General features: G+C 47.3%; 1 protein-coding gene across 3 annotated transcripts in view; it reads left to right on the top strand.

Moving 5' to 3' along the window:
• The window catches only part of PAPSS2 (3'-phosphoadenosine 5'-phosphosulfate synthase 2), a 75,333-nt gene extending 54,697 nt beyond the window's left edge, over nt 1–20,636 (top strand). For 2 of the 3 annotated variants that reach the window (XM_058696312.1, XM_058696313.1), the window contains exons 8-12: nt 5,115–5,322; nt 14,487–14,622; nt 16,430–16,698; nt 18,025–18,254; nt 18,746–20,636. In XM_058696312.1, the coding sequence (XP_058552295.1) occupies nt 5,115–5,322; nt 14,487–14,622; nt 16,430–16,698; nt 18,025–18,254; nt 18,746–18,887 (985 nt within the window). In that variant the 3' untranslated portion in view covers nt 18,888–20,636. The remainder of the gene's footprint in view (nt 1–5,114; nt 5,323–14,486; nt 14,623–16,429; nt 16,699–18,024; nt 18,255–18,745) is intronic. The other variant, XM_058696314.1, reaches the window with a different exon arrangement.
• Nucleotides 20,637–21,676: the final 1,040 nt, after the last annotated feature.

The following is a 21,676-nucleotide window of genomic DNA, read 5'->3' as shown; positions in this document are numbered from 1 at the left end:
AAAAAAATTTTTTAAGTGTTTGTGATGATTGCATAACATGAGTTACTCCTTATATTACTCAAGGATCTACTTTCATGTCCAGTGATTATACCACTTTATTTTTCACTAGATACAGAGTTTTGAGGTTGTTACAGATCCTCAGGGCATAAATGTCTCATCTGAATTTTTTAAAATGGCACCTCAAGCTTGTCAAGTTCTTGACTGGTGGCATTTGAGGAGGGTCACAACATGGTGGCCTTGTGAGTCTTGACCGTTTGATGACGTCTTATGTAGCCCTGACTTGCCAAGACAGGGCTTGAGGGCTTTCCATGTATCCCCCCAGCATTTATTTAGCACCTAATGTGTTCCGACCCTGGTGTTTAACACAGGATATCACATTTAATCCGGATAACACCACTGTGAAGATATTTTGCTCCTATGAGGAAATAAGTATTGGAAAGATTGAATAACTCGAAGCCCGGATTCAAATCCAAGTTATCTTGGTTCTAGTTTCTGTACTTGTTCTACTAGGCATACTTGTGTGTGCTTTAAATATCTGGGATTCCAGGACATTCTAGAACAGTTTGCTACTACGCCTACCAATACCTGGTTTGGAGCCATTTGGTAGTAGTTATACAACATCACATATTTGTAAGAGACAACTTTTTGCTGAAGTAGGAGGTGCCTCTGACATATGCTGTAATTATTTTAAAACAGATAATCATCTAAGTATTGCTTGTGGATTGCACTGAACGACATTTCCGTACAAATTCTGCTGTCACCAGCTTTTTGCGGTCATATACTCTTTAGAGCAGAAGCAAAAGGCTCAGTGCGTTTATCTGTTGTATGTGTGACGTTGTGTGTTAGGAATTTGTTCTTTGACATTGTTGCTTTAAGATTATCTTGGTGGAGAGCTGAAAACATGTTTCTTAATTGTGTTTGTATTTCTCTAGGCATGGTCCTTCCTGGTATGTACTTTAACTTTCCAAGTAGTTCAATTATTATAATTAGATATTTATATTAATTATAAATGGTTAAGAACATAATTAAAAAAAAAATCCAAATGAACCAGTTGGAATTGCTAACAGTTCATGATCCAGCCAGTTATAAGAGAATAATGCTGCATTCTTCTGTTGATTGGAGTCCAAATAACAGGAAATTTCTGGATCAGATGCAGCTGTTGTCTACAATGTCGTATTTGGCTGACAAAAGTAAACTTGTTTCTAAATTATTGTTGCACATTTTGTCCCTGGGATTTAAAGAATTTATAATCCTTTCTGCTAATTACTTCTGAGTGCTGTTCCTCAGTTAGTTTTGCAAATCCAGAATGCTTTCTCTACTGCATTTGTAAAACATTTTTAATCGATGAAAGATAAATCAATTTTAGATGCAATTTAAATGGACGCACCTGGTTGGATTGTGGATAATTGTACTTCATTTGTTTGTGATGTGTGATTATGCATGAATTTAATTTCAAGCTATGATGATTGATAGTTGTAGAACTGGGAATGAATACACAGCTTTGTTACGACTGTAAAGTTCTGCACTCTACCAGAATGAAAAGGTAAAATTCTGAAGATACCATTTATCTTGGGCATTGTTTTCATCACCGTTGTTTTCCTCATTGTCATTTAAAAAGCCCAGCTAAGCAATAAAAAGCGATTTCGTTTTTGCATAGAAACAGCCCTTGTTTCACGAAACACGGAGTTATGTGTTGGACTAGCCATGGACTCCGAACCCAGCAGTCGTTTCCAAAGCGAGATGGATCCCTGTAAGATCAGTGCTCGCTTCGGCAGCACGTACACTAAAATCAGATCGCTGTAAGATCAGTCTCGGCAGACGACCGGCACACGATGGAGAAGGCTGACAGCCCGAGTCAACGTGTGAAACCGTGGAGGGTGCTTTAGCAGAGTGCCCTTGTGGGATAAGTTCCTGCGGTAGAACAGTTGGTAACGCTCGTAGAGAAAGCACAGTAAATCTGCTTATACTGATTGTTGCTACAGGCGGATGAGTTTGGGCGGCCTCAATTCTCAGCAGACCTCTTTCCCTAACTCCCCGAAGATTAGCTCTCTTATCTTGACCACCTGCCAGGAAGGGCCGTTTCCCCAGGTCAAGGCCAACGTGAACGTGGCTGAGAGACTACCTTGGGCAGGAACCTAGTGGACTGAAGGAGGTGATTGCCACAGGAAAGTGCTGGAGCCCTTGGATTTCAACCTAGAATAACTGCCCGAAGCCAGCACTGCAAGGGTGTGGTGGGCAGACCTAGGCTCTCTCGGGCTTCCCGCCCACTTTTTGCTTTGCATTTGGTTTTCCTTCATTTTGGTCAAGTCGCTATAAGCAGTGTGGTCAGTAATCCACAGAACACATGCTATCTAGTTAGATCATCGACAACCTTGAAGGGGTTCCTGTTAGCCTCTCTCCCCTTTTCTCAGCTCGACTGAGCGGTAGGATTAATCATCTTCCATCATCACCCTCCACTGGCGAAGTGCTAGACGACAGGGCCACTCTCGGCAACCCAGCGATGTACGTAGTATTTGTTAGCCCATCTCTCAAGTGGGGAAACAGCACAGGGAAGATGAGTGGCACAGGCAGTCAGTGGGAGAACGCCTGAACTTTGAAACAAAGGAGTTATTTGAACGACAAAACGCCTGACTTCCTGTGCAAGCGTCCAACTTGTGGTTTACCAGGGCTCCCATGGCGGGTCACAGGGTTTTGAAGGTTCGGTTTAAAAGCCTTCATGAATCGAGGGGGTATTTCCTCAGGTCCATAAATAACTGCATTTGTTTCCTATGGAGTTGAATGTTTTCCTTATTCACATGCTCTTGTTCCCTTCTGAGTCTTGAACTTGGGAAGCCCTCCTAAAGCTTCCTAAAATTCTTCACTGTTGTACACTCAACGGCGTGCCCCATTTTCTTGCCTGTAAGTACAGCAGACGTAGTTGGTGGATGTTTGGCCTCACCATAGAAGTGGGGAGACAGCTGGTTGTTTCTTTTTTTTTTTTTTTAATGTTTATTAATCTTTGAGAGAGGGAGAGAGAGACAGAGACAGAGCACAAGCGGGGTAGGGACAGAGAGAGGGGGAGACACAGAATCTAAGGCAGGTTCCAGGCTCCAAGCTGTCAGCACAGAGCCCGACGTGGGGCTCGAACCCACGAACCGTGAGATCATGACCTGAGCCGAAGTCAGATGCTTAACCGGCTGAGCCACCCAGGTTCCTCTGGGTTGTTTCTTTTATATTATCTGGCCTCATTAAGAAATGAGATGTTTCCAGGAAGCCGGATTATAATCTTTGAAGCCCCAAACTAAAAAACGACTACATCTTTTAACCATTTTGTCTAGAAATATTTAAAAATGTACTGCTAAAAAACCCCAAATGATTTCATATTCACTTTAAAATATGTGTTAAACGCAAGGCAACTTTAAAAGTGACTTCATTGGGGGCTCCTGGGTGGCTCGGTTGGTTAAGCGTCCCAACTTCGGCTCAGGTCATGATCTCACGATTTGTAGGTTCAAGCCCAGCATCTGGCTCTGTGCTGACAGCTGGGAGCCTGGAGCCCGCTTCGGATTCTGTGTCTCCCTCTCTCTCTCTGCCCCAACCCCGTTCACACTCTGTCTCTCTGTCTCTCAGAAAATGAATAAATGTTAAAAAAAATTTTTTTTAAATAATTAAAAAAAAAGTGACTTCACTGCCACTATTGAGCTGAGTGGTAACATAATGGTGCCCTGAGGGGTTACTGGCCCCACACAGAAGGAACCCCTGTGACTCTCCTTTTGGTTTCTTTATTAGTCAGGGTTCTCCAGAGAAACAGGAGACGGGTTGGGGGGGGGTCACAGAGAGGGAGAGATTGATTTTAAGGAACTGGCTCTCGCAGTTGCAGAGCCTGGCAAGTCTGAGATCTGCAGGGTAGACTGGCAGGCGAGAGACCCCGGGGGAGACGTAATTCAGCCCCACAGTCTGTGGGCAAAATTCCCTATTCTTCCTAGAAAGTCAGTCTGTTTCTGTTGGGTCCTTCAAGTGATTCTCTGAGGCCCACCACCTTACGGAGGGTAATCTGCTCTACCCAAAGTCCCCTGACTTACATGTTCATCCCATCTTAAAAATACCTTCAGAGAAACATCTAGAATAATGTTCGACTGACTACCTGGGAACTGCAGGCTAGCCGAATGGACACACAGAGTTTCTACATCAGTTTTTAAGTCGTTTTCCTGCCTCTTCCTTTGAGGCCAAGCTGTCGCGAGGCATGGTTACAGCTGAAGACGTAAATTCTCTGAACACCACCTCCCACACCTTCCAGTTTGTTGTGTTGTATACGGAGAGACCAGAATGCCAGTTGACTTAAATTCCTTGTAAAGTAGGATACTTAGCCTCAGGGGGAGAGGTGCTCGCTGTCCATGGGAAATGCATGAGTTTTAGGAAACCAGCTTTGCATGGTTTTCCCTTCTCTCTGTTTTTCGACTGGTAGTTCTCTATAGCAGTTGGGCTGGTGAGGATGTTGGTCCTCAGGTCAATCTTTTCGATAGCATTTAAAGGTGACGCTGAGCCTGGACCATAGTAAACAGAGCAGGTGGATGGCTTGGTCCTTCCTACCCGCTAGTGTTAATGGTCTGACTCTTTTTTTTCTCTCTCTTTTCAATACAGTGTGTTGGTAGCACAATGAGAGCCTAAACAGAGAACAAGAGATTGGCCAATGTTGTTACAGGACTCATTTCCAAGAGAGACTAGAGGTTTGCGTTTGGGTTTGCTTGGCCAACCTTTATTTTGTGTAATTGGATTTCTAAAGACCTTAAAACTCTTTGGTATGTTGAGGTCAGCACCACGCTTTCAAAAGGGAACTCAGAAGAGAGATGTCCCCTCCTCAGTCCCCAAATTAGGTCACTTACTGAAGCCACCTCCGTGATTTGAAACGCAGCCCACTTTTCACAGATGCGTCTGTCTCTTGCTTTGAGAAGCCTCTCAAGGACTTCTTGTCAGACCCCCTGGAGAAATTGCTGCGGCCAACACAGCCATGGGGGATTTAGGTCTTCGTGCCCGTGCACTTCAGGCAGTGTTTGAATGCACGTTGTGTGCATTCGAATTGCCCTTCAAGGATGGTACACCTTGGATCCCGTATTCACGCGTCCTGTGGCTCTTTCTACAGATGGAGTGATCAGCATGAGCATCCCCATCGTGCTGCCTGTCTCTGCGGATGACAAGACGCGGCTGGAGGGACGCAGTGAGTTTGTCCTGACCTACGATGGACGGAGAGTGGCCATCTTACGAGACCCCGAATTCTACGAACACAGAAAGGAGGAGCGTTGTTCCCGTGTGTGGGGGACGGCGTGTGCAAAGCACCCCCACATCAAAGTAAGTTGCAAGACCTCTGGAAGGGCTCTCTTGTTCTCATTCGATTTTGGATGAAAAGCGTTCCTTTTTATTCCTTCACGAAGGACTTAGCAACACCGGAGTAGGTGGAGGAAGGCATTCCTAAGGTGGGACTTACAGGCTTTGCCTTGGGAGATCTTGTTAGAAAGGGGCAGAAAATGTCTTCCTGTTTGAGGGCTGCTCTGAACGATCCCCTGAATCCCCGCATGATGGTGACTCCCTCAGCTAAATGGGAAACGACTGGACCGGGTATCATTTAGCCTGGCACCTCAAATACAGGGTAAAAGTCAGAGCCGCAGCGGTGCCCCAAACTAGGGCTTGTGGTGCTCTCCATCTTGAACATTCACCGGGGAAGCGCGTTCCTTCATGCAGAATGGGTCCAAGCAAACCCTGGTAAGAGACTCCCAATTTCATGCTCTGTGGCCAGCTGAAGGGGGGTAAGTGACATCCTTTCAGTAAACAGAGCTCAGCACATATAGCGGCAGAGTTTCCAGAGGGAAATAGCGCGTTTTTGTCAGTGGCTATTTTAAGACTGAAAAATGTGGTCATCTGATTATGATCATCTTGAGTCCATCCTGCCTACAGGCAAAATAGGCTAATCTTCCTCAGATTCCTTCACAACCTCTACTTGGTGGGGGTCGGGGAGGGGCAGGAATGGAAAATACCATGGAATCACTGGGTGTGGTTCATTTCCCATAAAGACAAGTATGTGAAACATAATGCAAAAGCCAACCCTCACCCAAGATCAGAGCATTAGGGTTGAAATTTTAAAAAGCCTTAAACTAGTAATTCGACTTACCAGCTTCCCCAGGGGGCTGGAGTAACAGAATTCCAGAAAATTCATGGGGACAGAGAGCAGTTTGAAGCCCAGGAGACACTAAGAAGCCTTGTGATCAGACAAGGTCTGGGCCTCAGTTTCTTCATTGATAAAAGGAGGGGCCAGACTCAACTCCAGAATCTCTCTCAACCCCATGACCCTAGAAAATGGCTGTTTGAACAAACCTATTGGTACTGGTCAGGCAAATGTTTGTTTTGTTTTGTTTCCTTTAGTTGTGAAAGGTTGCAAGGTAAGAGAAGGGCTCTTTCAAGGCCCCCAGTGACGTGATGGCCTCTGAACACAAGAGGTTAATTGGCAGCTTTTCATTTATTGGACACGATCCGTCCTGCAAATTAAGCATCTTTAATTTTAACGCACATCCAGTTCAAAGTCATCTGAACAGGGTCCAAGAGGCTGGAAGACAGTCCTTGAAATGGCTGGGTGCTGACTGAGAGTGATTTCAGGAATTGTGTCCTGGGCCTTGATCATGCCTGTGGTGCATTTATTTCCTGATCGTAATTGCACAGGGTTGGGATGTTATCTTCGGTCAGTGACCTAAAGGATGAATAATAGTGACCTTTTATCCTCCTACCTCAGAAATTTCCAGATTCAGAAATCTCTGGGCCTATCATTCACATCTACATGATAAGCGCTAAAAGAAAACAAACAAACAAAAAACCACCCCCCCAAAACCTAAGGAAGCCCTTAAGCAATTATTTCTTTTCATTTTGTCTCACAACATGTGTTGGCACTTGGAGTTCAGAATTTCTTTCTTTTCTTTTTTTTAAGTTTATTTATTTATTTTGAGAGAGACAGAGAGCAAGTGAGCACAGGGGAGGGGCACCGGGAGAGGGGGGGAGAATCGATGTGCAGGGCTCGAACTCCGAACTGTGACATTATGACCTGAGCCGAAGCCAGATGCTTCATCAACTGAACCACCCAGGTGCCCCGGAGCTCAGAATTTCTTAGAAGCAGGCGTGACCTGTGGGCTTGGTAATACAGTCGGTGGCCCTTCTGTTAGAGCATCAGAGGGGACTCTGTAAACATTCCCAGTGAGCTAATGGCGAGAAATGGGCCCTGGAGAACGAGACAGAGGAAGCCACTCACGGTAGATTCTACACTCGCTGTTTACCAGACACACAACACATGGGATTTATGGGGGGAAGGGGCTCTTCTCGTTGCACCTTTGTTTTTAGCACCTCAAAATTTACAGTAACGCTAAAAGGTGTTATTTTTCTTTTTAACCCCAAACTTGCAAAAGTCACCCCTTCCAAAAGTAACCGTGGGCCTTGTATTTGCACTTGGCCCTGGGAGTGATATTTGTGTGAATGGTCGGCCACCACGGAAATGGTCTGCTTCCTCAGTTCCCCACGGACACCGCCCTGACCCTCCACCCTAGTCCCCCCCCTCATCGAGTTGCTCACTGAACCGTGTGACACGACATCAGGTGAGGTCACGAGAGCAGGTGAAAGTTGCGGAACTAAACCCCAGAGGAGCCGTGTTGCTGCCTCCCAGCCTGCTCCCAGCATGCTTCCATGCCCTGATTATTTTGTGCAGTGATTATTCTCGTGAAGCTCCGAGGAGTCATTAATCCCATTTACGGACGTAGAAACCAACCGCTTGGGGCGCGGCTTCCCGATGAGGCGTAGCAGTGAGAAGAGGGTCTGCATCCCGAGGTCTGCAACATACACCATGTGGTCCGTTAGGTCCACGGCATCCCCTGGGGAGCCTCACAAGCTCCCACCCTCACAGACCCTGGTGTACTTGGCCGGGTCACTTCTGGGTGCCAGGGTGAGTCCGGGAAGGTCGGGAACCATGGCGTTAAGAGAATTCTTCGGAGCGGTTTCCCGCAAGCACTCGACACCCACACGCCCAACGCCTCCCCAGCCCTGCTCCCCAACGGCGGTCCACATCCAAATCCTGGATGTCCGCCTTGCTTCTTTCTCCTCCCTGCTTCGTTCCGCCATCGGGTCCTGGCGATGCTCCTTCCATGTATCGCTTGAACTTGCTCACTTCTCTGCTGTTCTACCGCATGCGGGGCCGTTCACCGTGCCCTTGTTCTGCCCCACCGGCCCCCCTGTTTTGTCACTTCTTAGTCTCCTGCCACCTCTTGGTCAGCCCCCAGCAGTGCCAGGGCTGGGCCGCTGGAAGGGCTGACTGCGCGGAGCCTGAGCATAGGTCCCTCCGAAGGCAGTGCCCATGCAGGACAGCAGGTGCAGTGGCAGGAACAGCGGGTTTGGAGGGGTCCTGGGTGCCCTGTCCTGCCAGACGGCTGTGTGCACTTGAGCTCTGCCTCTTCTCCCGTCTGCAAATGAGGCATGAAGGCCCCGTTCCCTCCATCCCCTCCGACTTCCTTGCGGCCCCAGGCCTCCCTGATGCGGACGGAAGAGCACAGAAATGGATATATGCTCTCCACGTGCACTGCCTGGGTTGTCTCTGCCTCTTGACGCAGATCTCTGGACCCTGTTCTCCTTCTCTGCATTTCTGTTGCCTGGCCCAGCTCCCCTTTCGCTACCCTGTTCGATTCCCCCCGAGCCCGTTCCTCCCTGCTCTCCGTGTGCGCAGGTCTGCAAACTCCAGCTGCGTTCCTTTGCCCGCTTTTGGCAGGAGGCTTGAAGCAGGTGGGGGCTGGGCGATTGGGCAGAGCCACTGAACCTCCCAGCCTGGTAGCGGAGTCTCAGTTCTGGGGCGTGTTGGACCACCCTGGGGAGAGAGATGCCCTTTGCGCCCTCCCCGTCTCAAAAATGCCCAAAGCATAGTGTCAGCACTGCTTTTCAGATAGACACAGGCCTGGTTTGTGAACCAGGTTGGTTCCATGTTGCCTTCACCAGCAGAATGATATAGGGTGGACCCCTAGCGTCCAGAATGAGTTACTGCACTCCTAGGGATTTGGGGTGTTCACGTCTTTCAAAATTTTATCTGTAGCCTGACTGGGGCAATGAAGAGAAAGTAAATGAACAGGTAAGGGTATTTGACAATATCTTATTAAGTGACTTTTCTCGGCACCGAGTTTAGAAAGGGGGCCACGGACCCAAACCCTTGAAAATCACCCTCTGTACCCAGAGTTTCTCAACGCCAGCACTGTTGACGTTGGGACTGGGTGATTCTTTGCTGTGGGGACTGTCTCGTGCCGTGCTGGGTATGTAGTAGCATATTTCTGGCCTCAGCGCATTAGATGCCAATAGCACACCCTTCCCTGCCCCCATCATGACAATCAAAATTGTCTTCAGATATTGTCAAATGTCACCAGGAGGGGCAAAATCGCCCTCTTTTGAGAGCCATGGCTGTATCCCAGTTCCCCAGATGTTGAGCCCCGATGGAATGCAAATCATTATAAGCTCCAACGTCCAGCCACAACAGGGGATGTGAACCAGGGGTATGCACACCCTGGGTGCCTTGGCGTCTTCCATCTCAGCGCTTTATCTTCCATCAGCTTTATCTCGCTACTCCTGTGCCCTCTCCTCAGCTGTCATCACAGGTGGCCATATTGTCCTTGGACAGCACAAGAGCAGTTATGGAATTTGATCAGTGGAAGGGTTATGAGATCATTAACTGATGGAGAAGCTGGACTTTCTATAACGTCCATCTCAGCAACTGAGACCCTTGCTTTAACAAGGTTGTAGGTTATAACTGATCGCATCACAGCCCCATTATATGGGGCGTATTTAGGTTTATGACAAAACAAAGGTCGTGTTTTTCTTCTCTCCCCAGCCTTATTGAGATATAACTGACACATAGCACTCTGTGAGTCTAAGGTGCACCTTATGACCCAGTTGGATGTCACCAAGTGGGTGACATGGGTGACACCCATGTGTCCTGTCAGGCCCAAGGGTGTCTTCCCTCCCATGAGGGGAGCGCTGGCCTTTCCTCCCTCCATCCCACACTGACTTGTTCTTCCTTTTTGTTCCTATGGCCGCTCCTCATGCCAGGCTCACCCCTAACATTTGTGGGGCCCAGGGCAAGGCCAACATACTGCATCTGAAGGTCACATATCTAACTCACGAACCGTCAGAAACAATATGTCCCATCCTTCTTCTCTGACAGCTATGCCTTGAGAATAACCCGGAAGGTCAGATTCCAAGGTATGCTTCTTGATTCTGCACTAGAACATGGTGCCGTGTGAAGAGTTGACTCCTGGCCTGCAAGGAACCCTCCTTCCTCTTCTATGCTTGGCCTTGTCCCACACCATGAGGGCGCCCTGGGCTGGGTGTCCAAGCTGCACCCACACCCCTGGAAAACTCCCTTCACTTGGCCAGTCTCCAGAACCAGTGCTGCCCTGGCAGGGTCCACCCTGGAAAGACAGGCGGGGGCAGAGGGGTGAAGCGCTCTGACTCCTGGGAGCCAGCTCGAGGCTCCTTATGCAGGGAATTCTGGAGTCCCATGTGCACAGGTCATGACCTAGACCTTGGAGATGTAGACCAAGTGCGCCTGCCCCCCCCCCCCCCCGCCCCCGAGGCTTCTTTGCCCTGACAGAAAGGGGCACAACCACAGAGGGGAAGAGTGGGGTCATTGATAGTGTGAGACACGGTGCACAGAGTGCTTCCTATAGGTCTCCATTTCCTGTCCCTCACTCACCCTTTCCCAAAGTCACCTTTTCAACTGAGACTTTGCCAAGTGAGGGTATTACTAGTAACCGCAGTGAAATCCTCAGTGAGTAAAAAAACAGGTCATAATCTATCCATTTATCTATGCCCAAAGCATATAACCTAACATTTACCATCTGTAGCATTTTTGAGCGTACCATTCAGGAGTGTTAACTCTATTTACTTTGTTGTGAAAGGAAGGGCCAGAACGTTTGCTTGGCAAATCTGAAAATCTATACCCATCAAACAACAACTTCCCTCCCCCTCCCAGGTAGAAGCCCTCCTATTTGTTGTTTCTATGAATTTGACTCGTTTTAGATGCCTCTCCTAGGAGGGATGATACAGTATTAATCTTTTCTGTGAGTGCTTTTATTTCATTTAGTGTAATATCTTCATCCATGCTGTAGCCTGGGACAGGCTGTTCTTCGTTCTTAAGGCTAAATAATACTGTTGTCTGTATGTGCAAGTCACGGTTTACCCATTCATCTGTTGTTGGGTCCTTGGACAGGTTCTACCTCTTGGCTTTTGTGAATAGTGTTTTTATGAACACGGGCGTGCAAATCTCTTCAAGATCTTACTTTCCATTCTTTTGGCTATATGCCCAGAAGCCGGATCGGTGGATCCTATGGTAGTTCTATGTTCTAATTTTTTGAAGAAATTCCACAGTGTTTTCCACAGCAGCTGCACCAGTTTACAATCGCACCCACAGGGCACAAACATTCTGATTTCTCCACATCCTTGCCAACACTTGACATTTTCTGCTCTTGCCAGTAGTCATCCTAACAGGGGTCAGGCTTGCATTTTTCTGATGAGGAGTGATGCTGAGCGCCTTTTCCTATCCCGTTGGCCATTTGTAGATCATCTCTGGAGAAATGTCCATTCAAGTCTTTCACCCATTTAAAAAAGCAGGTTATTTAATCTTTTGTTGTTGAGTTGTAGGACTTTTTAAAAATATATTTGGAACATTAGCCCCCATTAGATGACTTGCAAATATTTTCTCCCATTCTTAGGTTGCCTTTTCACTCCGTTGATTGTATTCTTTGAGGCACACAAGTTTTAAAGCTTCAAGTAGTCCCGTGTCTATTTTTGTTTTGTTGCCTGTGCTTTTTGGTGTCCTATCCAAGAAACCATTGCCATGTCCAAGGTCATGAAACTTCTCCTCTGTTCACTTCTAGGAGTTTTAGAGTTTCAGATCTTACATTTAGGACTTTAATCCATTTTGAATTAATTGTTTTTACAGGGTATAAAATAAGGCTCTAACTCTATTCTTTTATCTGTAGATATCCAGTTTTCTCAACACCATTTGCCAGAGACTGCTCTCTTACCATCCAGTGGCCTTGGCACCCTTCTCAAAGATTATTTGAAATTTTTTTTTTTTTTTAATGTTTTTTATTTATTTTTGGGACAGAGACAGAGCATGAACGGGGGAGGGGCAGAGAGAGAGGGAGACACAGAATCGGAAACAGGCTCCAGGCTCCGAGCCATCAGCCCAGAGCCTGATGCGGGGCTCGAACTCACGGACCGCGAGATCGTGACCTGGCTGAAGTCGGACGCTTAACCGACTGCGCCACCCAGGCGCCCCTCTCAAAGATTATTTGAGAAAAACAAGATTTTAGCTAATTAGTCTGTGCTTAGCCTTGGGTGTGGATTTGGCTACATACTGCTGCTCTTTGGACATTTTCTTTTGTTTCCAAATTAGAGATAACTAAGAAAGATGCTTCTTTGGAGAGTTTCCTTAGTAAGTGTGCTTAGCAATAATTAATTAATCGGTAGAAAACAACTTGCCTGATTTTTTTTTTTTTTTTCCAGCTTCTCTATTCTGGGTCCTTATTGAAAACAGTCTAAAGATACATGAGGCTGTATTAGGAATGCACCGGCAGTGGTCCTCGGAGAGTGGCTCACAGAACACTGGGGGTCCCCAAGACCTTTCCCCAGAACCCCAGTCTCAAAACTGCTCATACTCCTGAGACATTATTTGCCATCTTCACCGTGCTGACGTCAGCACTGAGGGTACAACAGCAGTGGCGAATAAGATTGCCGGCTCCTCAGACTCGGGACAGGGACAGCCGGCCGCACTCGGGTGGTTGTGCCCCTCACCACACACACTTGCAGGAAAGGCAGTGCCAGCCTCAGTTGAGAAAGTTCTTTTATCTTTTTTTTAATGTTTATTTTTGAGAGAGGGAGAGAGAGAGCACAGGACGGGGTGGGGCAGAAGAGAGAGGAAGACACAGAATCTGAAGTAGGCTCAGGCTCTGAGCTGTCAGAGCCCGACGTGGGGCTCGAACTCACGAACTGTGAGACCATGACCTGAGCCGAAGTCGACGCTTAACCGACTGAGCCACCCATGCATCCCAAGAATGTTCTTGATGAAGCTGTAAAAACAATTACTGAATCTGGACACTTGATCATCTCCTTTTAATAGTCTATCACCAGGCATCCAACTTAGGCTCAGGTCATGATCTCACGGTTCATGAGTTTGAGTCCCGCGTCGGGCTCTGTGCTGACAGCTCAGAGCCTGGAGCCTGCTTTGGATTCCGTGTCTCCCTCTCTCTCTCCCTCCCCTGCTTGCGTTCTGTCTCTCTCAAAAATAAAAAACAACGTTAAAAAAAAAGTTTGTGTCAGGAGATGGGCAGTGCACACGAAAGTGCTTTTGTCACACGCACGGATACACAACGGTTGTCTCAGTCGGAGACTCAGTCGGGCACCTGAGCCGTGAGCAAAACCAGCCACTTTTCCAGGAAATGCGGTTTTTGCTTAGATGACTGACAAACTATGGCTACTCAGACTTGGTTATGTGGCAGATATTTAAAAACAAAAACAAAACAGTGAACGTGTCACTTCAAGGAAAACAATGGAGGGTGTTGGTTGCCAATGATCTCAAACTGAGCTTTCAAATGAAAAAATGCTGGAAAGCTTTTATTTGCCACAGTGGGTCTGGCATCTTCCCAACACTTAAAAAATTGTCTGATGATGTTAATAAATATCAAATATTGATATTAATGGCAAGTATATAGATATTAATATTGATATTGATATCAAATATCAAATTTTTTTACATCCTAAACTGAAATATGTCGACATCTGAGAAACTGACAAACTCAGTGAACCAAGAGTTTCTTTTTTTTTTAAACTTTGAGAGTGAGGGAGGGAGGGAAAGGCAGAGACAGAGGCAGAGACAATCTCAAGCAGGCTCCACACTCAGCATGGAGCTCAATGAGAGGCTTGAACTCACAACTGTTGAGATCATGAACTGAGCCAAAATCAAGACCCAGACGCTTAACTGAGCCACTAAGGCCCCCTTCACTGCCTTCTATTAAGTCAGACATTAAAGAGATTTGCAAACATGTAAAGCAATGCATTTCTGTCTCTTCTTTCTTGGAAAACATTTATTTTTAACTAAAAATAAAGTTATTTATATTACTATACGGTAGGTTTATATTAATCTTAAGCAAATTAAAAAATATTTTTAAAATTTCCCACTTTTAATTTCTAATACGGAAAATACGATAGGCAAGAGCCACAAAAACAAAAGCTCTTTGGGGGGGGGGTCCTCAATAATTCTGAAAAGCATAAAGGGGTTGAGAGACCACATAGTTTGAGCAAGGCTGTGCTAGAAATGCTTAAGAACCGAAGGTGGTTCTTCAACAGGAACCCGAGATCGGTTCGGAAGGAGAACACTTTTTTTTTTTCCAGGTAAAACAGAAGCTGATCTAATCTCCAACACCCTTGCTAATGGTCTGTTCTAGATGGTGATGGAGAGCGGGGATTGGCTGGTTGGTGGAGACCTGCAGGTGCTGGAGAGAATCAGGTGGAACGATGGGCTGGACCAGTACCGCCTGACACCTCTGGAGCTCAAGCAGAAATGTAAAGAAATGAATGCTGGTGAGTAGGCTGGCTCGAGAGGGTGCCTCTGTTAACACTCGTCGCCACCCTCCCGTTACACAATTAAAGATACCAGGAATCGGCAGGTTTATAGTTAAAAAAAAAAAAATTTTTTTTAATGGTTTTAAGTTAGAGAGAGCGAGCAAGCAGGGGAGGGGCAGAGAGAGGGAGGGAGGGACAAAATCGCAAGCAGGCTCCAAGCTCGGTGCAGAGCCTGATGCAGGGCTCGAACTCACAAACTTTGAGATCAGGAGCGGAGCCAACACCAAGAGTCTGACGCTTAACCGACTGAGTCACCCAGATGCCCCGGCATGTTTATAGTCTTCAAAAGCTGGAAGCCTCCATCAGCATTTGTATTGACACAGACTGGAATGAGCGTATAAGGTTGACGTATATCCATATATAGGAATAGTTGCAGCCCGTTAACGATATGCATGGACACAGGAAAACACCCCGGCTGTATTTATTAAGCAAAACCGCAAACTGCAGAATAACATGCAGAGCAGAGTTCTGGAAAACAAAATAAAATAACTGTTCTTAAATAACTGTATATAAGCCAAGGTCTGTGCAGAGTATGTGCCAAACCGCAGGTGACAGCGGCTGCTTCTTGGGGACAGGGACCAATGGGCAGGAAGATTTTCATTTTACGTATTTTGAAAAAGAGAGAGAAAAAAATCATGATAGGATTTTAGGTAGTTTCTATATCCTATCTTGGGCTTTTCTGTATTTCCCAAATTTTCCATAATGGATATTTCTTTCATAACTAGAAGGAAAAATTAAGCCTCTCGGGGGTCCATTATTTTTTTTTAAGTTTCATTTATTTATTTTGAGACAAAGAGTGAGCCAGGGAGGGACAGAGAGAGAGAGAGAGGGAGAGAGAGAGTCCCAAGCAGGCTCCGAGCTGTCAGCACAGAGCCCTGACGCAGGGCTCGAACCCACAAACTGTGAGATGGTGACCTGAGCTGAAATCAAGAGTCAGACGTTCAACCAACTGAGCCACCCAGATGCCCCAGGAGCCCATTATTAAGTGGAGTAGTTTTGGAGATTTTTTTTTTTTTTTTGACAGTTGAAGGTGAAATATTTTTTTACGTCTTTAGATTGTTGAAACTTTTCCCAGGCCCCAGAAGGTGCTGGTCATGGTTCTTGTGCTGGGGACGTGAGAGACAGGAGCAAAGGGTAAACTGAGGACTGACCAGAACCAGCTCTGGTCTGAGCCGTGCTTGGCTGCAAAGGCCCTGGCCACAGATGTCTTCATTTCCGAGTCAGGCTCTCCCTCTAGGGCTTCCTGCCTGTGTGTCCCCGCCCTGTGGATGCAGTCTGGCACTGTGGGCACCTTTGGAGCAAGAGTCCTGAGGCCCCAGGTGGAGTCTCTGGATGCTGGTTTTGTTTTTTAATGTTGTATTTAGTTTTGAAAGAGAGAGACAGAGCATGAGTTGGGGAGGGGCAGAGAGAGAGGGAGACACAGAATCCGAAGCAGGCTCCAGGCTCTGAGCTGTCAGTGCAGAGCCCGACGCGGAGCTCAGACTCCTGGACTGTGAGATCATGACTTGAGCCAAAGTTGGACGCTCAACCGACTGAGCCACCCAGGCGCCCCTCCTGTTGATTTTTCAAAGCTGATGGGCATAGCAAATGCTCTGTGCCTTAGATGTGGCTGTGTTTCCTTTCTTTTAAAATCAAAGTTCTATCTGGCTTTACTAAACGATTCTTGCAAGCAGAGGGGGGGAGCTCCCCTGCATTTCCTCCTGTTCTTGTGGATGAGTGACAGCGTGCACTTCCTTCACCTCGCCTTCCTCCTCTCCTTTCCCAGATGCGGTGTTTGCCTTCCAGCTGCGCAACCCCGTCCACAATGGCCACGCTCTGCTGATGCAGGACACCCGCCGCCGACTCCTGGAGCGGGGTTACAAGCACCCCGTGCTCCTGCTGCACCCTCTGGGTGGCTGGACCAAGGACGATGATGTGCCCTTGGACTGGCGGATGAAGCAGCATGCAGCTGTGCTCGAGGAAGGTGTCCTGGACCCCAAGTCAACCATCGTGGCCATCTTCCCGTCCCCGATGTTGTATGCCGGCCCCACGGAGGTGAGCTGTCTCCAGGCTGGGCTGTGGGCCTCAGAAATGTGGGCTCAGACTTGACTTAAGAGGAGTGAATGAGTCTCTGGGATCCTTTTCCCTCATGAGCAGATTCTGGAGTCTTCTGCTGTGTCTTGTTTTTTTTTTTTTTTTTTTAATTTTTAAAAAATGTTTTATTTTTGAGAGAGAGAGAGAGAGAGAATGAGCGGGGGAGGGGAAGAGAGAGAGGGAGACAGAATCCGAAGCAGGCTCCAGGCTCTGAGCTGTCAGTACAGAGTCCCACACGGGGCCCGAACTCGCCAAACTGTGAGATCATGACCTGAGCCGAAGTTGGATGCTTAACCAACTGAGCCACTCAGGTGCCCCCTGGTCTCTCTTCTTTATCCAACTTCATTAGGTTTCCATTTCATTTCTGTAAAAATGCTAGAAACACCAAGTCGAGTCTGTTACGCACTGCCTCTGAGAACACGGAGGTTGGTGTGCAGATAAGGAGGATAATGCAGCTTAACTGGGGTGGTATTGGGCAAACTGTATTGAACCTAATATTCAATTTCCAGAGTCTAGTCATGGAGTCACCACACAGGCCCTGTGAGCTCCATTAGAAAGCCCCACTAAAAGCTCAGTGTCCCCTTTGATCATAACACAGAGAGCCTGTCAAACAGACTTTCTTTGTCCTCCCGGACCACCACCGTAGCGGGTTTGAACACGTTTGCAGGAAGTATGATGAACTGCGAGGGTCTCAACTGTTTGGAATGCCCCAAACCGAGTTTAGTAAATTAATTCTCTTCAACCAGATCAAAGTACCTGGTCTCTGGCTCTCTTCTCCACCCTCCATATTTCTATCTGAGCTTTAGAGAGGGCAGTTCATTTTGAAATCCCAATTATTTGTGTCAAACTAGAATCGATGTCTGTGTATAATCAGCTCATTATTGGCAATCAGATAATCAAAGATGTTGGAATTTGTAATTTCCTTTAAACTGTGATTTATTCTGAATAGGGAGGGCCTGGGAAGTAAGATTCACATGGTTCTGTAGAACAGTAAGGTCCCCATGCTCCTGGCTCACCTGCCTGTTTGGAGAGAGCGATTAGGAAATATAACCTCAGGTTCCAGGAAGCTGGGGGGGTCAGGCGGGGGGGATTCGGGTCTAGAGCGCCTACCTCATGTAAACAAGCATGAAGAAGAGCTTGGGGTCTTAGATACCCCACGGACTTCTGCACCTATTAGGTGATCCTGTCACTGAATTATTTTTACAGCAGAATAAAGGTATCTCTGTAAACAGAGACCCAAGAGTTGGCCAGTGGTGACCAACATCTCCCTCCCATGATGTCTCCTAGGTCCAGTGGCACTGTAGGTCCCGGATGATTGCAGGGGCCAACTTCTACATCGTGGGCCGGGACCCTGCCGGAATGCCTCACCCCGAGACCAAGAAAGACCTGTATGAACCCACTCATGGGGGCAAGGTCTTGAGCATGGCCCCTGGCCTGACCTCTGTGGAAATCATTCCATTCCGAGTGGCTGCCTACAACAAAGCCAAAAAAGCCATGGACTTCTACGATCCAGCAAGGTAGGTTTCCAGAGGAGGAGGCGTTCATTAACATCTGCTCAACCAGAAAGAGGTGGCAAAGCTTGGGCCCCGTGCAAGCTCTCCAGTGCTTCTCCACCTTCTCCTAGCAGGAATGAGAGTCCCTTGAAGGCCAAGACCGGTCTTACACATTGTGTGTCCCCGTAAAGTCGTAGCATGGCCGCCTGGTATATCAGTAGAGGGTCTGTCCATAGCTCGCTTTCAGTATGTCTCCCCTGAGCTCAGAGCTCAGGGACGCAGGCGGGGCAGCAGAAGACAGAGCAGGTACACGGGAAATGTCGAATGCATACCTGCTATCAGTTGCCCTTTCTTGTGTACATTCCTTTACTGAAGACCTAGTGAATCACCCATTCCAGTAAGTGCAGCATTTTACAGAAAAAAACAGGGTCTAAACACCCCCTCACCTACCGCGGGCATCTTTAGGTTCGATGTGCCTCACCCACGCTGAGTTCTGTGTTGCTGTCCTGTGACAGGCACAACGAATTCGACTTCATCTCAGGGACCCGGATGAGGAAGCTGGCCCGGGAAGGAGAGAATCCCCCGGATGGCTTCATGGCCCCCAAAGCATGGAAAGTCCTGACGGATTATTACCGGTCCCTGGAGAAGAACAACTAAATTGCCCTCCAGTTCCAGAAGTTTCTTCTTGAAGTGCTCTTGGATTCCCTTTTCTATTTTTGTGATTAGATGCTTGGCATATGATTGCTTCTCAGTGACTGATTTTTCGTGTTTTATGACAAGGTTAAAAATTGTGTCTATAATTTAAAGTCAACTTCAATAATATATAAAAGAAAGTCACACTGAAGACCACATCTTAGCAGTGACAGCAATGCTGTTATGATTTCAGAATGAAATTAGTTGTATTCTCTTCTGCATCTGATTAGGCAGGTCCTGGATTTCTTGATGCTTTGACTGTGTGCCTAGTTTCCTCACCAGAAGGTAAAAGCGTGTTTTCCGGCGTAAGTCTTGCCAACCTGCACTCGCCCAATGTCACGGTAGTAAAATAAACCAGGTGAGCAACCTCTTCTGTACGACTGACCTAAGGTGGGAGAAACAATCCTCACCCTAAGTGAGGGGTGGCTCGCATAAGATCCTTGCCCCTGTGTCACCCCTCGTACAACCTCGCTGCCCAAACTTTTAGGTGCTCACCTGCCTGGAGACACCAAATGTGTGAAAATGCGGATTTAATCTCGGATCTATGCAACCTCGTTCTGCCGAGAAAGTTACGTTGTCTCATAAAGAAGTCTTAGCGCCCTTGTGTGAGTAATCGAAGTCCAGTTAAAGGGTGATTTTCAGTTGGAGAGTGGAGCGTGCTTTGACCAAAAGATTTGCACCCGAGGCTCCAACCATCTGGCATTGTTGTGGCAGGTTAATTTCCCTCCTCTTTGCTGTGGTCATTGTGTCCTGGGTGAGGCGGCACTTGTCGGCTGCAGCTGCAACGGAAACCAGTTCACACCATTAGACTAGCCAGCTGCTGGGATGGGAAGAGACCACAGAAAACGTGGCCTCCAACCCTGTGGTCTCACAGAGGACCACACTAGGCGATGCATAGCACATGCTCCGTGAGCTGCTGAGGCTGCCAGAAAAATCACCACTGGTATCATTTAGGAAGGACTGGGAGGATGGGGGGCCCGAATGGGCACGCTGCCACTTGACCCCCTGTCTGGTGCTCTGTGCGCACTGCACATACGCCCGTCGGTTTGGCTCAAGCTCCTTGCACCAGGGCACCCGCGAAGCAGACTTCTTGGATGCCAGAAGGTCCAGAGTTTTCTCACCAGTTTTGTAGTTTACGGCTGCAAAAAAAAATCAAAACGCCAAAAAGCCCAAAAAACCCCACATACTTTTTCCAAAGACTTATGCTGTGCCGACACCTAACCTCCAATGGCTTTACTTCTTGGGAGGTGATCTTTTGTACTTTACGCATAATTCCTTGTTGCCAAAGAATATATGAAGAAACGGTAACTTGTGTACTTGGGTCTCTCTGGGAGAGACTTAAAACTGGAAAGAGAAAACTGTGATTTTTTTTTTTCATATTCTCAGTTTTTTTAAATGCTAATCTTCGCTAATGAAAGCTCTTTTGAGAATAAATCACATACAGTGGCCACAGCAAAACGTAACTGCCTTTACGAGAATAGTGCCTGTATTGATTTAATCATCAGAGGTACTCATTGCTGCCTTTTTAAAACAACAGCGTATTTATTGAAAACATGAGACGGGAGGGATGTAGTGCCTTAACTGATACATTTTGTGATTTTAAAAAATATATTTAAAATTGCTTTTCTGCTCTTAGTACCACCATAGTGCAAATGACTGTTTCCATGGACAAGCAATGCTTGTTTTTGTTTTAATAAATTTCTCAGAATGGAAGCGGAGTCTTTTCTGCCTGTGACGCTGAGTGGGGGTTGGCCCCATGAGTGCTGAGAGCTGTGTGACTTTCATAATTGGAGATGGACAGCAGCAACCCTTACACTGCAATTAGGAGGCTGTCTTTCCTTGTTCAAGTCGCTTTATAAACCGTGCTGTACGTGTGAACGGCTCCTCATGTGTTCAGGGGTGACTTGGTAGCTTAGGGACTCCCCTCAGGATGTCACGGCAGGAGGATCTGACCCTTTTCTTCCTAACTTGCTTCCTTTCCTCCAAGTGCCCGCAGGCAGTCCCCCCAGCAGGGTGGGGAGCGGTCTTTTTGCGGTTTCGTATTCACATCATCCACTCCAGCACCTTTTCCAACAGGAGCCACTCGAGAAAGGGCACCTGTTTCCACCCCTGCTTTCAGTGGCCTCCAAGCACCTGGTACTTTGGGCTTTCCCCTCCCTGGCTGCCTCCCTTCTGTCCCAAAGGCTGGGGGCAAATTTGGCTGCGGATCCTCACTTTGTAGAACGCTGGTGTAAACGCTGGTGTAAGAGCCGCTGGAGGCTGCCACTCTTTGTCCCTCCCTCTTCCTGTCCAGAGCCTGCTCACTTGTTCCTAGTGGCAATTAGCAGCACATAGTAGGGCAGGAAATGTGTTAAGGACACGGAGATACAAGAGGTGCCCACGGAGGACGCCAGAATGTACAGGGCAGGGGGAAAAAATCCTGGAAAGGCGTATGTAAGTCATTCAGTCAGATAATGGCATAACTTCCAAATACAGTAAAACCTTGGATTGCGAGTAACTTGTTCTGAGTGTTCCGCAAGACGAGCATTTTTCTTTCTTCCTTTTTTTTCATCTTTCTTTTTTCTTCTTTCTCTCTTTCCTTCCTTTTCTTCTTTCTCTTTCTTTCCCTTCCTTTTCTTTTCTCTTTACTTATTTTTGAGAGACGGAGAGAGAGAGGCAGAGCATGAATGGTGGAGGGGCAGAGAGGGAGACACAGGATCTGAAGCAGGCTCCGGGCTCTCAGCTGTCAGCACAGAGCCCGATGTGAGGCTCAA

The sequence above is a fragment of the Neofelis nebulosa genome, chromosome 13 (genome assembly GCF_028018385.1).
Source record: "Neofelis nebulosa isolate mNeoNeb1 chromosome 13, mNeoNeb1.pri, whole genome shotgun sequence".
Classification (NCBI taxonomy): Eukaryota; Metazoa; Chordata; class Mammalia; order Carnivora; family Felidae; genus Neofelis; species Neofelis nebulosa.
This window is presented reverse-complemented; position numbering and strand designations above follow the sequence as displayed.